At 40.2% G+C, this 15,917-nt stretch overlaps 1 protein-coding gene across 2 annotated transcripts in view; it reads right to left on the bottom strand.

Moving 5' to 3' along the window:
• MYO5C (myosin VC) overlaps positions 1 to 15,917 on the bottom strand; it is a 127,622-nt gene that overhangs the window by 83,731 nt on the left and 27,974 nt on the right. For both annotated transcript variants that reach the window (XM_047766327.1, XM_047766329.1), the window contains exon 6: positions 998 to 1,141. In XM_047766327.1, the coding sequence (XP_047622283.1) occupies positions 998 to 1,141 (144 nt within the window). The remainder of the gene's footprint in view (positions 1 to 997; positions 1,142 to 15,917) is intronic.

Genomic DNA, 15,917 nt, shown 5'->3' with positions numbered 1-15,917 from the left:
TAAAAATAATGTAATTTTTTCTCTTTTTTCTTTTTACAGCTGCACCTGCAGCATATGGAAATTCCCAGGCTAGGGGCTGAGTTAGAGCTACAGCTGCAGGCCTACACCATAGCCACAGCCATAGCAAGGCCAGATCTGAGCTGCAACTACAGTCTACATTGCAGCTTATGGCAACGCCAGATCCTTAACCCACTGAGCGAGGCCAGGGATCAAACCCACCTCCTCATGGATACTATATTGGGTTCTCAACTTGCTGAGCCACAATAAGTACTAGAATAATGTAATTTGTACTGGCTGAAATTTTAAAGAAATTCCCCACGATACAAGGCTTACTGTTATTCTTCACCTGGGCCAAGTGATGAGACTATTCTCCATTTTACAGACAGAAGAGTCTTTCTCTTAAACTCCACCTCACTAGCACTGATTCCATTCCTTTCCTGACACAAAAGCCACTCTAACAGCTTTGTCTATTTCAAGTCTTTTTTTTTTTTTGTCTTTTTGTCTTTTCAGGGCCACATCTGCTGCATAAGGAGGTTCCCAGGCTAAGGATCTAATCAGAACTGTTGCTGCTGGCCTACACCACAGCTCACAGCAATGCTGGATTCTTAACCCACTGAGGGAGGCCAGGGATCGAACCCAAAACCTCATGGTTCCTAGTTGGATTTGTTTCTGCTGTGCCACAATGGGAACTCCTCATTTTTGTGTTCTAGAAAGATAAACTTGATTTTTAAATGCTAACAAGTTTTTAAGCAACTAAAACTAAACGTCGTAACCATTCCCCTCAACCATACAAATCCACTGACACTGCACTTATTCATCAACTTTCATTTTTAAGAAACACACACACACACATATATAACCCAAACTGCAAATGAAAGACAGGAAAACCCTTTTCTTCAAGTCACAGAGCAGTGTAGGTTGCCTGATGAATATGTAAATGTGAACCATACTTTAAAAATTGGGGAAAGAGAAATTCAACTAGTATTTTTATCCTTACTTGAAAGACAACTCTGGATTTCTCCAGCAAGTATGTTCTCATATTGGCTCCTATAATTTGATTTCTCTCATCAAAACTGATTTCTGTGTATTTCCCAAACCGACTGCTATTGTCATTGCGAGTGGTCTTGGCATTTCCAACAGCCTATAAAACATAACAACAATATTAGAACTCTGCATTAAGACTCTTTGGGCAATTATAGTAGAATCCAGTCCTGTATGGTGTGGGAAAGTCTGACCAGAGAGGGAGCTGGGAGGCAGGAGCAGCAGGGAATAAGACACACCCTCATGCTACCATCAAAGGCTCTCCTCTATCTTGCTGATCGACATTAAGCAGGATCAGAAAAAGGATGGGTTCTGATGTTTCATGGCCCTAGGTTCATTTTTTCACTATCTGTGTGATGCCAGAAGAGTTATCTCATCTTTCCAAGTGTCAATTGCTCTATCTGTAATACGAGGAAACATGCATCTTACAGGGTTGAGAGGCTTAAATAAGATCGTATAAAGGGCCCCTTTTATCTATGCCTGAAATACTAGAGATGCTCAGTTCAAAGTCCATATCCAACTTTTATTTCTGTCCTTATCCCTTACCACCTCCCTCCTCAAACTAGCTACTCAACCAAAAACTGTCCTCTCCCATCCCTTGCACACTGAGCATGATATTTGCTTTTTACTTCCACTCTTGAATTCTGTCTCTCCTCTTCCCCACCCCTATCCCTTTCTGGACACCCTCCATCTATAAGTATCCTTCCTATGCACACACCCTGCACTCTTGCCCAGGCCATCACACCTTCAGACAACATATATTTACTGAGCACCTGCCATGGGATACATGCTCAGTAGGTGAATGTGAACCAAGTAGACACCTGCCTTCATGGAGCTTACAATAGCAGGTAAGACCCACCCTAAACAAAAACCACACAAAATTATCCATTGGGCATTTAACAGGGTAGTGCTTCTTGACAAACTTTTTTTGCTATCTTGGATTGTGACTTATATTTCTATTTAACTCTAAAATATGCCATGTTAAAGGAGTCTTAAAACTTTGGGGGAGTGGGTCTTATTATTTCCTGTATTATCTGGCACAGTGGCTTAAACAAAATAGGTGGTCTGATAAATATTCATTGAGGATTTTGAGAAAAGAGGGAGGAAAGGTTTAGGAATCTAACATTCTTAATTTCTGCTATGCTTCCAAATAAATCCAAATCAATCCTCTTCTCATTTTGCAAGGCAGTCAGAGCTGGCCTGTGGGTCCTCCCCTGAGTTGGCAGATGCCCTTTCTTCCTTAAGGGCTTATGGTACTCCTGGCCCAGAGCTCGGTGCCACTCAGTGGTGTGCTGATGAATTGCTCTCAGAGAGGGGAGGAGGAAGAGCCTTGATATGTGGCATTTGCTAATTTGTAAGATGTAAATATCTCAAAACTACCAGAGGTTTAACAATAACTTGCAAAAAAAAAAAAGTCCTGAATATTTAACAGTCAGCTTGTGAAAGTTGGTGCCAGTTGGCTGAAGAACACCACTGGTCTCTGAAGGGGACCAATTATGTCTTTGGATAAGGGCATTTCCTCTGGGATAGAAATGGAAGTAGGGTATTCATGATGGTAGAATTTCTAGCAGAGCAGGTAAAGGAGGGAAGCCTTGGAAGCAGCAATCTCTGCTCCGATCTCTTTCAAATCCCACCAGAGAACAGATTTCCTGGCTCTTTTCTGCCCTCATTTTAGGTCCTTAAAGGAAAGGAGCTCAGGTTAGCAAGGACAACACACGGGTATACCTCGAAGACATTGTGGGTTTGGTTCTAGACCAAAAGTGAATGTCAGGTGGGCGGAGCAAGATGGAGGAGAAGTAAAACATCACGCTCACCTCCCACAAACACATCAAAAAAACACACCTACATATAAAATGACTCACACAGGACATCAACTGAATGCTGGTAGGAGAACTTAAACCTTCAAAAAGGGCAAGAAACTCCTGACATAACTGGGTAGAATGAAAGAAAAAAGAGAGAGAAAAGGAATCAGGACAGGACTAACATTTCCGAGAGAGAGCTGTGAAGGAGAAAAAGAACCCACGTCCTGGGAAGCCACCTAACTGACAGAAAGGTCAGCTGAGATGGAGGGACCTCAAAGTCACTGAGAAAAGCGCAGCAGCTGGACTGAGGACAGCAAAGCAGAGTGAGAGCTGCACAGATCATCTGAAACACCGGACTGGACATTATAGCCTGAGATGCTCAGGTGGGGGCTGGGCACTGAGACTTAGGCTCCGGAGGTCAGTCCTGGGAAGAGGACTGGGGCTGGCGGTGTGGAGACAGCCTAAGGGGCTAAGGAGCAGTGTGCCACAGGTGGGGGAAAGGTACGCCATGGAGTGGGGGGTGTGGGGGGGAAACGCCACGGCAGAGGGAACCCAGGAGAAGGTCCGGGCCGTAGGAGAGGAAGGGGGCCATTGTTGGGGAGTGTGAAAGGAGGAGAGGTGGACAGCAGAGAGTGCGCATGCCTGAGGGCTCGCAGAGGGTGTGGCGGCTCTGGCACAGGCTATGGGTGGTGAGAAGCCTCTTGCTCGTTTAGGGGAGACTGGGTGCTTCTTGTGCAGGCTATTAGTGGCCAGGCACCTCTCGTGTGGGCTAAGAGCATCAGGCAGCTAAGTGCAACATGTTGCCTCGCGCAATTTACAGGTGGCGGGGACAGACCACAGAAGTCATCTCAAAGGTCAGAGGGAAGGGTGGCTTGCCACCACTGGGGGCCTGTGGGTAGGCTCCACCTGTGACCCCAGTCACCTCAGGGGTTGGCAAAAAAGAAAAAAGGGCATTGCAACCAAGCACCATACGCTGTTGCACTCCCCTGGGAAAACATCTGCCCTGCAGCTGCCATTACCAAATGCTCTGTGTGGTGCCCAGACACTTCGTCACTGTCCCTTCCCAAGTTCCTACAACTAGGAGCAGCTGGTGCAGCACCTCCTGTGTGGGATAAATGGGACAGGGTGCTTCTTGCATGGTCTGCAGGTGGTGGGAGCAAACTGCTGCAGTTGCCTCTGACTCCAGAGGTGGGCTTGGCTCACCACCACTGGGGGTACCTGAACAAAAATCACTTGAAGCCCCAACCACCTCAGAGAGCACCACAGAGAAGGACATTGTGACAGAACACCAACTGTTGGTGTTCTCGCACCCCTGGGAACACACCCGCCCTGCTGCTGCCACTGCCAAATGCTCCGTGCAATACCCGTGCACCTGATCTCTGTCACTTCCCAAGATCCTGCAACTAGGAGCAGCCTGTGCAGCACCTCCTATGTGAACTAAGTGAGATGAGTTGCTTCATGCAAGGTCTACAGGTGGTGGGGGCAAACCACCAAAGTTATCACTGACTCCAGAGTCGGTCATGGTCTGCCCCCACGAGGGGTCCCTGAACAGGCACTACCTGCGGTTCCAATCACCTCAGAGGCCATTGCAATCGAACACAAGCTGTTGTTCCTCTCACTCCCCTGGGAATTCACACATCCTGCTGCTGCTACTGCCAAATGCTCTGGTCACCTTGTAGATATGCCTAGAGCTCATTATCACTTCCCAGGGCCCTGCAACAGGAAGTAGCCTGTGCCACCTTCCTGCAGGTCCTTGCTGCTGTTGAGAGCCCAATGACCAGGCACTGACTGCTGACCCTATCCATTGCCTCCTTCTCCCTGAAAACACACTGAGCATCCTGGGGATAACAGCCTGCTCACACCAAAGAAAGAGACAGCAAATATTCAAACTCCCACATCAAAAATAAATAGTAACCCCCCAAAAAAATACAAAGGGGTACTCTTGCATAGAAGTAGCCTTACAAGACTGCAGTTTGGCTTCTCCAATATCACAGAAAAAGAAAACCACAAGCAAGACGAAGAGGCTCAGAAACCATTCTCAGTTAAAGCAACAAAAGAATTCACCTAAAAGAGCCAACGATGAAACAGACCTCTGCAGTCTGACAGACATTGAGTTCGAAAGGAAGACAGTGAAAATACTGAAGGAATTAAGAGAGGATATGAACAGTAATGCAGATACCTTTAGAAAGGAACTAGAAAATATAAGGAGGAGTAAAGAAAAACTAGAAAATTAATTTTCAGAGATGCAAACTGAGCTAAAGGCAATAATGAGCAGAATGAATAATGCAGAGGAATGAATGAGTGATGTGGAAGATAGAATAATGGAAATCACCCAATCATGACAGCAGACGTAAAGCCAAATGAAAAAATATGAAAGCAATATGAGACCTATGAGACAATATAATGTGGGCCAATATATGATAGGAATTCCAGAAGGAGAAGAAAAAGAAAAGAGGATTGAAAATATATTTGAAGAAATTATGGCTGAAAACTTGCCAAATCGAAAGGATACTGATATCAAGATCAGGAAGCACAGAGGTCCCCAAACAAACTGAACCCAAACAGGCCCACACCAAGACATACTGCAATAAAAATGGCAAAATTAAAGATAAAGAGAGGATTCTAAAGGCAGCAAGAGAAAAGAAAAGTACTGATTATAAGGGCACCCCTATAAGGCTATTAGCTGATTTCTCTACAGAAACACTACAGGCCATGAGGGAGTGGCAAGATATATTTAAAGTACAGAAAGGAAAATATTTGCAACATAGAATACTCTATCCAGCAAGAATATCATTTAAAATAGACGCAGGAGAAGATGGGAATAAGATGGTGGAAGAGAAGGACTGGAGCTCAACTTCTCTCCTAAAAATAACAAAATTTACAACCAAATGCTGAGCAATCTTCAACCAAATGGACTGGAAACTTTCAAAAAGCTATCCTACTCCAGAAGACAAAGAGGAGGCCCCATCAAGAGGTGGGAGGGGTGATTACATGATATAAGCAACCCCTTACTTCCTGGGTGGGAAACTCCACAGAGGGAAAGGTAACTGGTTCACAGAGACTCACCATAGGAGTGAGAGTTCTGAGCCCTACATCAAACCCCCATGTGTGGGGATCTGGCACTGGGACAAAGCTCCTGGAGCAACTGGCATTGAGGGCCAGAGGGGCTTGGGTGCACAGGAGCTCCATGGGACTGGGGGAAGTGGACATCCCATTCTTGGAGGGAGCACACAGACTTTCACGTGCACTAGATCTGAAGGCAAAGGAGGGTCTCCATGGGATCTGGGTCAGACCTGGCTGCTGTTCTTGGAAGACCTCCTGGGAAAACAGGGGTGAATGTGGCTTGTTGTGGGGGAAGGACATTGGAAGCAAAGCTTTTGGTAATATTCAGCAGGATGCCCTTCTCTGGAGGTGGCCATTTTGGGAAAATCTGGCCCATCCATCAACACTGAGAAGCCCCAAGCCAAACAACAATCCAGGTGGGATCACAGCCCTACCCATCAGTAAATAGGCTTCCTAAAGAACCCTCAGGCACACAGCCACCTCTAACCTCACCCAGAGACAAAGCCCCACACACCAGAGGGATAGGACTCAGCCTCACCTATCGGTGGGCAGGCATCAGTCCCTCCCATCAGGAAGCCTACAGCAAGCCCCCATACCAACTTCAACCACAAGGGAGACAGATGCCAGAAGTAAGAGAAGCTACAACTCTATTGTCTGTAAAAAGTTCACCACAGCAAAAACCTGCAAAAATGAAAAGACAGAGAACTATAACTCAGATGAAGGAGAAGAAAAAAACCCAGAAAAACAGCTAAGTGATCTAGAGATTATCAGCCTCCAGGAAAAAGACATCAAGCTAATGATGCTGAAGATGATACAAGACACTAGAAATAAACTGGAGGCAAAGATGGATAATTTACAGGAAACACTGAGAAAAGGATGCAAGATATAAAACTTAAACAAGGAGAGATGCAAAATACAATAACGGAAATAAAAAATTCACTAGAAGCAACCAATAGCAGAATAAGGACGCAGAAGAATGAATAAGAGAGATGGAGGGCAGATCAGTGGAAATCATGGATGTGGAACCGAAAAGAGAAAAAGATTGAAAACAAATGAAGAGAGTCTCAGAGAACTCTGGGACAACATTAAATGCACCAACATCCGTATTATAGGGGTGTCAGAAGGAGAAGAGAGAGAGAAAAGGACAGAAAAAGTATTCCAAGAGATAATAGCTGAAAACTTGCCTAACATGGGAAAGGAACCACTCACTCAAATCCGGGAAGGGCAATGAGTACCATATAAAATAAACCCAAGGAGGAACACCCCAAGACACATATTAATCAATCTGACCAAAGTTAAAGAAAAAGAGAAAATACTGAAAGCAGCTAGGGAAAAGAAACAAATGACATACAAGGGAACCCCAATAAGGTTACTGGCAGACTTTTCAGCAGAAACTCTGCAGGCCAGAAGGGAGTGGCATGATATACCTAACAGAATGAAAGGAAAAAACCTCCAACCAAGATTCCTTTACCCAGCAAGGTTCTCATTCAGATTTCAAGGAGAAATCAAAAGCTTCACAGATAAGCAAAAGCTAAGAGAATTCAGCAACACTAAACCATCCTTACAGCAAATACTAAAGGAACTGCTCTAGACTGAAAAGAAAAGGCAGCAACCGGAAACAAAAATACCACAAATGACAAGGCTCACCAGTAAAGGTATATATACAGCAAAGATAAAAAATCATCTGCACACAATTATGCTACCAAGATCAGAAATGGTGAGAAGAGGAGGGTACAATGCAGGACACTGGAGATGCACTTGCAATTAAGAGCCCAACAACTTAAAACAATCTCGTATATATATAAATCCTTATCTAAACTTCAGAATAACTGTAAACCAAAAATCTACAATTGATACACAAACAAATAAGAAAAATCAACTCAAATACAACACTAAAGAGTGTCATCAAACCACACGAGGAGAGAACAAGAGAAGGGAAGAAAAAAGAGCAACAAAAACAAATCCAAAGCAGTTAATAAAATGGCAATAAGAACATACATATCAGTAATTACCTTAAATGTTAATGGACTAAACGCCCCAACCAAAACACATAGACTGGCTGAATGGATACAAAAACAAGATCCATATATATGCTGTCTTCAAGAGACCCACTTCACTTCTAGGGACGCATACAAATCAAAAGTGAGTGGATGGCAGAAACTATTCCATGCAAACAGGAATCAAAAGAAAGCTGGAGTAGCAATACTCATATCACACAAAATAGACTATAAAATGAAGAATATTTTAAGGGACAAGGAAGGTCACTACATAATAATCAAAGGATAAAGCCAAGAAGAAGAGAGAACAATTTTAAATATCTACGCACCCAATATCGGTTCACCACAATATATAAGGCAACTGCTAACAACCCGAAGAGGAGAAATCAACAATAGCACAGTCATAGTGGGGAACTCTAACACTCCCCTTACAGCAATAGACAGATGATTCTGATAGAAAATCAATAAGGAAACACAGGCCCTGAATGAAGCATTAGATCAGATGGACTTAATAGATATTTATAGGACATTCCATCCAAAACCAACAGAGTACACATTCTTCTCAAGTGCACAGGGAACATTCTCTACGATCGAGCACATCCTGGGCTACAAATCAAACCTTGATAACTTAAAGAAAATTGAAATTATATCAAGCATCTTTTCCAACACAATGCTATATGACTGGAAAGCAACAAGAAAAAAATGCAAAAAACACAAACATGTGGACACTCAACAACGTGCTACTAAACAACAAATGGATCACTGAAGAAATAAAAGAGGAAATTTAAAAATACCTAGAAGCAAATGACAACAAAGATACAACACTCCAAAATCTACGGATGCAGCAAAAGCCATTCTAAGAGGAAAGTTTATAGTAATACAATCCCACCTCTGGAAATAAGAAAAAGCTCAAATGAAGAACCTAACTTTACATCTAAAGCAGCTAGAGAGAGAACGGTCAAGACCTAAAGTTAGCAGAAGGAAAGAAATCATAAAGATCAGAACAGAAATCAATGAAATAGAAATGAAGAAAACAATAGAAAAGATCAATGAAACAGAAACCTGGTTCTTTGAAAAGATCAACAAAATTGATAAACCCTTAGCCAGACTCATCAAGAAAAAAAGAGAGAGGACTCATATCAATAAAATTAGAAATGAAAAAGGAGAAGTAACAATGGACATCACAGAAATACAAAGGATCATAAGAGACTACTTCATGCAACTATATGCCAATAAAATGGAAAACCTAGAAGAAATGGACAAATTCTTAGAAAGGTACAATCTTCCAAGACTAAACTAAGATGAAATAGAAAAGATGAACGGACCAATCACAAGTACTGAAATTGAAACGGTGATTTAAAAACTTCCAACACACAAAAGTCCAGGACCAGATGGCTTCACAGGCAAATTCTATCAAATATTTATAGAAGAGCTAATACCTATCCTTCTGAAACTATTCCAAAAATTGCAGAGGAAGGGACACTCCCAAACTCATTCTATGGGGCCACCATGACTCTGATACCAAAACCAGACAAAGATACCACAAAAAAAGAAAACTACGGGCCAATTTCACTGATGAACATAGATGCAAAAATCCTTAACAAAATACTAGCAAACCACATCCAACAATACATTAAAAGGATTGTACAGCATGATCAAGTGGGATTTATCCCAGGGATGCAAGGATTTTTCAATATCTGCAAATCAATCAGTGTGATGTGCCACAATAACAAACTGAAGAAGAAAAACCATATGATCCTCTCAATAGATGCAGAAAAAGCCTTTGAAAAAATCCAACACCATTTCTGATAAAAACCCTTCATAAAGTGGGCACAGAGGGAACCTACCTCAACCTAATAAAGGCCACTAATGACAAACCCACAGCGAACATCATTCTCAATGGTGAAAAGCTGAAAGAATTCCCGCTGAGATCAGGAACAGGACAAGGATGTCTGCTCTCACCGCTACAATTCAACATAGTTTTGGAAGTCCTAGCCACAGTAATCAGGGAAGTAAAAGAGATAAAAGGAATCCAAAGTGGATAGGAAGAAGCAAAACTATCACTATTTTCAGATGACATGATACTTTACCTAGAGAATCCTAAAGACTCTACCAGAAAACTGTTAGAGTTCATCCATGAATTCAGCCAAGTCGCAGGATACAAAATTAATACACAGAAATTGACGGCATTTCTACATACTAACAATGAAAGATCAGAAAGAGAAATTAGGGAAGCAATCCCATTTACCATCACATCCAAAGGAATAAAATACCTAGGAGTAAACCTACCTAAAGTGACAAAAGCCCTGTACTCTGAAAACTCTAAGACACTGATGAAAGAAATAAAAGATGACACAAATACATGGAAAGACATACCATGTTATTAGATTGGAAAAGTCAATATTATCAAAAGGATTATACTATGGAAGGCAATATACAGATTCCATGCAATCCCTATCAAATTACCAAGGACATTTTTCACAGAACTCAAGCAAAATATTTTAAAGTTTGTTTGGAAGCACAACAGACCCAGAATAGCCAAAAACATCCTGAAAAAGAAAAATGGAGCTGGAGGAATCAGGCTCCCGGACTTCAGACTATACTACAAAGCAACAGTTATCAAATCCGTATGGTACTCGCACAAAGATAGAAACATAGATCAGTCGAATAGGATAGAAAGTCCAGAATTAAACCCATGTACTTACAGCCAACTAATCTATGACAAAGGAGGCAAGAATATACAATGGAGAAAAGACAGCCTCTTCAATAAGTGGTGCTGGGAAAACTCGATAGCTACACAGAAAAGAATGAAATTAGAACACTAATACCATGCTGAAAAATAAACTCAAAATGGATTAAAGACCTAGATATAAGACCAGACACTATAAAACTCTTAGAGGAAAACATAGGCCAAACACTCTCTGACATAAATGACAGCAACATCTTCTCAGATCCACCTCTTAGAATAATGATAATAAAAACAAAAATTAAAAAATGGGACCTAATCAAACTGAAAAGTTTCTACACAGCAAAGGAAACCCTAAACGAAACTAAAAGACAACCCACAGAATGAAAGAAAATATTTGCAAATGAATCAACTGACAACGGATTAATCTCCAAAATTCATAAACACCTCCTACCGTTCAATACCAAAAAAAAAAAATAACCTCATCCAAAAATGGGCAGACGATCTAAACAGACAGTTCTCCAAAGACATACAGAGGGCCAAAAAACACATGAAAAGATGTTCAACATCACTCATCATTAGAGAAATGCAAATCAAAACCACCATGAGGTACCACTTTGCACCAGCCAGAATGGTCATCATCAAAAAGTATAAACAATATGTGCTGGAGAGTGTGTGGAGAAAAAGGAACCCTAGTACACTGTTGGTGGGATTGTAGATTGGTTTAACCACTGTGGAAAACAGAATGGAGATACCTCAGAAAAATAAAAATGGAACTACCATTTGATCCAGCAATCCCACTCCTGGGCTTCTATCCAGAGAAAACCATGACTCGCAGAGACACATGTACTCCGAATTTCATTGCAGCACTATTTCCAATAGCCAAGACATGGAAACAACCACAATGTCCATCAACAGAGGAGTGGATCAAGAAGATGTGGTACATATACACAATGGAATATTACTCAGCCATTAAAAGTAACGAAATACAGCATTTTTAGTAACATGGATGGACCTAGAAATTATCATGCTAGGTGAAGTCAGTCAAACAATGAGACACCAATATCAAATGCTTTCACTGACATGTGGAACCTGAAAAAAGCACACAATGAACTTCTTTGCAGAAGAGATACTGACACACATACTTTGAAAAAACTTATGGTTTCCAAAGGAGACAGTTTGGGCCGGGGGGGATGCGCTGGGGGTGTGGGAGGGAAATCCTATAAAATTGGACTGTGATGATCATTGTACAACTACTAATGTAATAAAATCATTGAGCATTAATAATAAAAAATAAAAATAAATAAAATAAATTAGAAGGGGAAATACAGAATTTCTCCAACAAACAAAAGCTTAAATAGTACAGCAATATGAAACCCATTCTAAAAGAAATACTGAAAGGGCTTCTCTAAATTACAAAACAAAAATTAAGAATAATTTCGATGGAAAAACCACAATTTGAAAGCAATCACTTAAATAAGCAAGCATACAGGTCTGAACATGATGATGTTTAAAAAAAAATACACATCAAAATCATACAGTGTGAGGAAGGAAAGTAAGAAAGTATAGATTTTTTTTTATTTTAATGATGTTTTTGGGCCTATATGACTATCAGGCTAAAGTAAGCAGGTATAGGAAGGGGTTAACATACTTAAAAAACAGGGCAACCACAAATCAAAACTGAACATTACATTCACAAAATCTGAAAAGCACTCAAGCATTAAACTAATGGAAATCTTCCAACCAAAAAAAAAAAAGAAAAGAGAAACAAAGAATCAACTGGAAAACAAGGTTTAAAATGGCAATAAATACATATCTATCAACAATCACCTTAAATATCAATGGACTGAATGCTCCAATCCAAAGACATAGAGTGGCAGATTGGATGAAAATTTATAAACCTTCAATAGGCTGCCTATAAGAAACTCACCTTAGATCAAAGGATACATATAGATTGAAAGTGAGGGGATGGGAAAAGATATTTCATGCCAGTGGTCAAGACAGGAAAGCAGGAGTTGCAATACTCATATCAGACAAAATACACTTTAAAATGAAGGCCATAAAGAAAGACAAAGAAGAACACTATTTCATGGTTAAAGGATCCATTCAAGAAGAGGATATTACAAAAGTCAATATCTATGCCCCTAATATAGGAGCACCCAGATACCTACAACAAATACTAACAGACATAAAAGGAGAAATTGATGGGAATACAATCATAGTAGGAGACTCTAACACCCCACTCACATCACTGGACAGATCCTCTAGACAGAAAATAAATAAGGCAACAGACATCCTAAGTGACACAACAGAAAAAATAGGCTTAATAGACATTTTCAGGATATTACATCCTAAAAAATCAGAATAAACATTCTTCTCAAATGCACATGGAACATTCTCAAGAATTGATCACATACTGGGGCACAAAGCCAACCTCAACAAATTTAAAAGTATAGAGATTATTTCAAGTATCTTCTCTGCCCACAGTGACATGAAAGTAGAAATCTACCACAAGAAAAGAAATGAGAAAAAACTGACTACATGGAGACTAAACAACATGCTACTAAAAAACCGATGAGTCAATGAGGAAATCAAGAAGGAAATTAAAAATACCTTCAGACAAATGATAATGAAGACACAACCACTCAGAATCTATGGGATGACACAAAAGCAGTGCTCAGAGGGAAATTCACAGCAATACAGGCCTTCCTCAAAAAAGATGAAAAATCTCAAATTGACAACTTAACTCATTACCTAAATGAATTAGAAAAAGAAGAACAAGAAAAACCTAACGGCAGCAGAAGGAAGGAAATCATAAAGATCAAAGAGGAAATCAATAAAATAGAGATTCAAAAAAGAGAAAAAATCAATAAAACCAAGAGCTGGTTCTTTGAAAAGGTAAAATAAATTGGCAAACTTCTGGCCAGACTCACGAAGAAAAGAAAAGAAAAAATCCAATAAACTAAGAAATGAAAAAGGACAAGTCAAAACAGATACTACAGAAATACAAAAAAACATGAGAGAATACTATGAACAATTGTATGCCAACAAATTTGACAACCTAGAAGAAATGGACAACTTTCTAGAGACTTACAGCCTGCCAAAACTGAATCAAGAACAAACAGATCAACTGAACAGACCAATCACTAGAAATGAAATTGAATATGTCATAAAAACACTCCCTACAAATAAAAGTCCAAGACCAGATGGCTTCACAGGAGAAATCTACCAAACATACAAGGAGGAACTTATACCCATCCTCCTTAAACTTTTTCAAAAGGTTGAAGAAGAAGGACCACTCCCAAAGACATTCTATGATGTCACCAGCACCCTAATTCCAAAACCAGACAAAGACACCACCAAAAAAGAAGACTCTAGGCCAGTATCTTTGATGAATAGAGATGCAAAAATTCTCAACAAAAGTTTAGCTAACTGAATCCAACAGCATATCAAAAAGATCACACACCACGACCAGGTGGGATTCATCCCAGGTGCACAAGGATGGTTCAACATATGCAAATCAATCAACGTCATACACCACATTAACAAAAGAAAAGTCAAAAAACCACATGATCATCTCAATAGATACAGAAAAAGCATTTGACAAAGTCCAACATCTATTCATGATTAAAAACTCTTACCAAAGTGGGTATAGAGGAAACATTCCTTAACATAATAAAAGCCATTTATGACAAACCCACAGCAAATATAATACTCAATGGAGAAAAGCTGAAAGCCTTCCCACTACAATCTGGAACAAGACAGGGATGCCCACTCTCACCACTGCTATTCAACATAGTATTGGAAGTCCTAGCCACAGCAATCAGACAAAAGAAATAAAAGGCATCTAAAATGGAAGAGAACAGGTAAAACTGTCAATGTATGCAGATGACATGATACTATATATAGAAAACCCTAAGGATTCAACCCAAAAACTACTTGAACTGATCAACAATTTCAGCAAAGTAGCAGGATATATGATTAACATTCAGAAATCAGTCACATTTCTGTATACTGACAATGAAATATTGGAATAGGAATATATGAAAGTATAATACCTTTTAAAATTGCACCCCAAAAAATTAAATACCTGGGAATATACCTGACCAAGGAGGTGAAAGACTTATATGCCAAGAACTATAAAACATACATCAAGGAAATTAAAGAAAATGTAAAGAAATGGAAAGATTAATATTGTAAAAATGGCCATACTACCCAAAGCAATCTACAGATTCAATGCAATCCCTATCAGATTACCAATGACATTTTTCACAGAACTAGAACAAACAATCCAAAAATTTATGTGGAACCACAGAGGACCCAGAATTGCCAAAGCAATTCTGAGGAACAAAAACCAAGCAGGAGGCATGCCTCTCCCAGACTTTAGGCAATATTACAAAGCCACAGTAATCAAGACAGTGTGGTACTGGTACCAAAACAGACAGACAGACCAATGGAACAGAAGAGAGAACCCAGAAATAAACCCAGACACCTATGGTCAATTAATCTTTGACAAAGGAGGCAAGAACATAAAATGCGAAAAAGACAGTCTTTTCAGCAACCGGTGCTGGGAAACCTGGACAGCTGCATGCAAATCAATGAAACTAGAACAAACCCTCCCACCATGCACAAAAATAAACTCAAAATGGCTGAAAGAATTAAACATAAGACAAGACACCATCAAACTCCTGGAAGAGAACATAGGCAAAACATTCTCAACCTTACAAATGTTTTCTCAGGTCAGTCTCCCAAAGCAATAGCAATAAAAGCCAAAATAAACCCATGGGACCTAATCAAACTGAAAAGCTTTTGCACAACAAAGGAAACCAAAAAGAAAACAAAAAGACAACTCACAGAATGTGAGAAAATAGTTTCAAATGAGGCAATGGACAAGGGCTTAATCTCTAAAATATACAAACAATTTATACAACTCAACAGCAAAAAAAGCCAACAACCCAATAGAAAAATGGGCAAAAGACCTAAATAAACATTTCTCCAAGGAAGATGTACAGATGGCTGTTTACAAGCACATGAAAAAATGCTCAACATCCCTGATTATTAGAGAAATGCAAATCAAAACTACCACGAGATACTACCTCACACCAGTCAGAATGGCCATCATTAATAAGTCCACAAATAACAAATGCTGGAGGGGGTGTGGAGGAAAGGGAACCCTCCTGCACTGTTGATGGGAACGTAAGCTGGTACAACCACTATGGAGACCAGTATGGAGGTACCTTAGAAATCTATACATAGAACTACCATATGACCCAGCAATTCCACTCTTGGGCATACATCTGAACAAATCTTTCCTCAAAAAGGACACAT

This window comes from Phacochoerus africanus, chromosome 2 (genome assembly GCF_016906955.1).
Source record: "Phacochoerus africanus isolate WHEZ1 chromosome 2, ROS_Pafr_v1, whole genome shotgun sequence".
NCBI classification, from domain to species: domain Eukaryota; kingdom Metazoa; phylum Chordata; class Mammalia; order Artiodactyla; family Suidae; genus Phacochoerus; species Phacochoerus africanus.
Note: the sequence above shows the minus strand (reverse complement) of the source record. Positions and strands in the feature narration are given on the sequence as shown.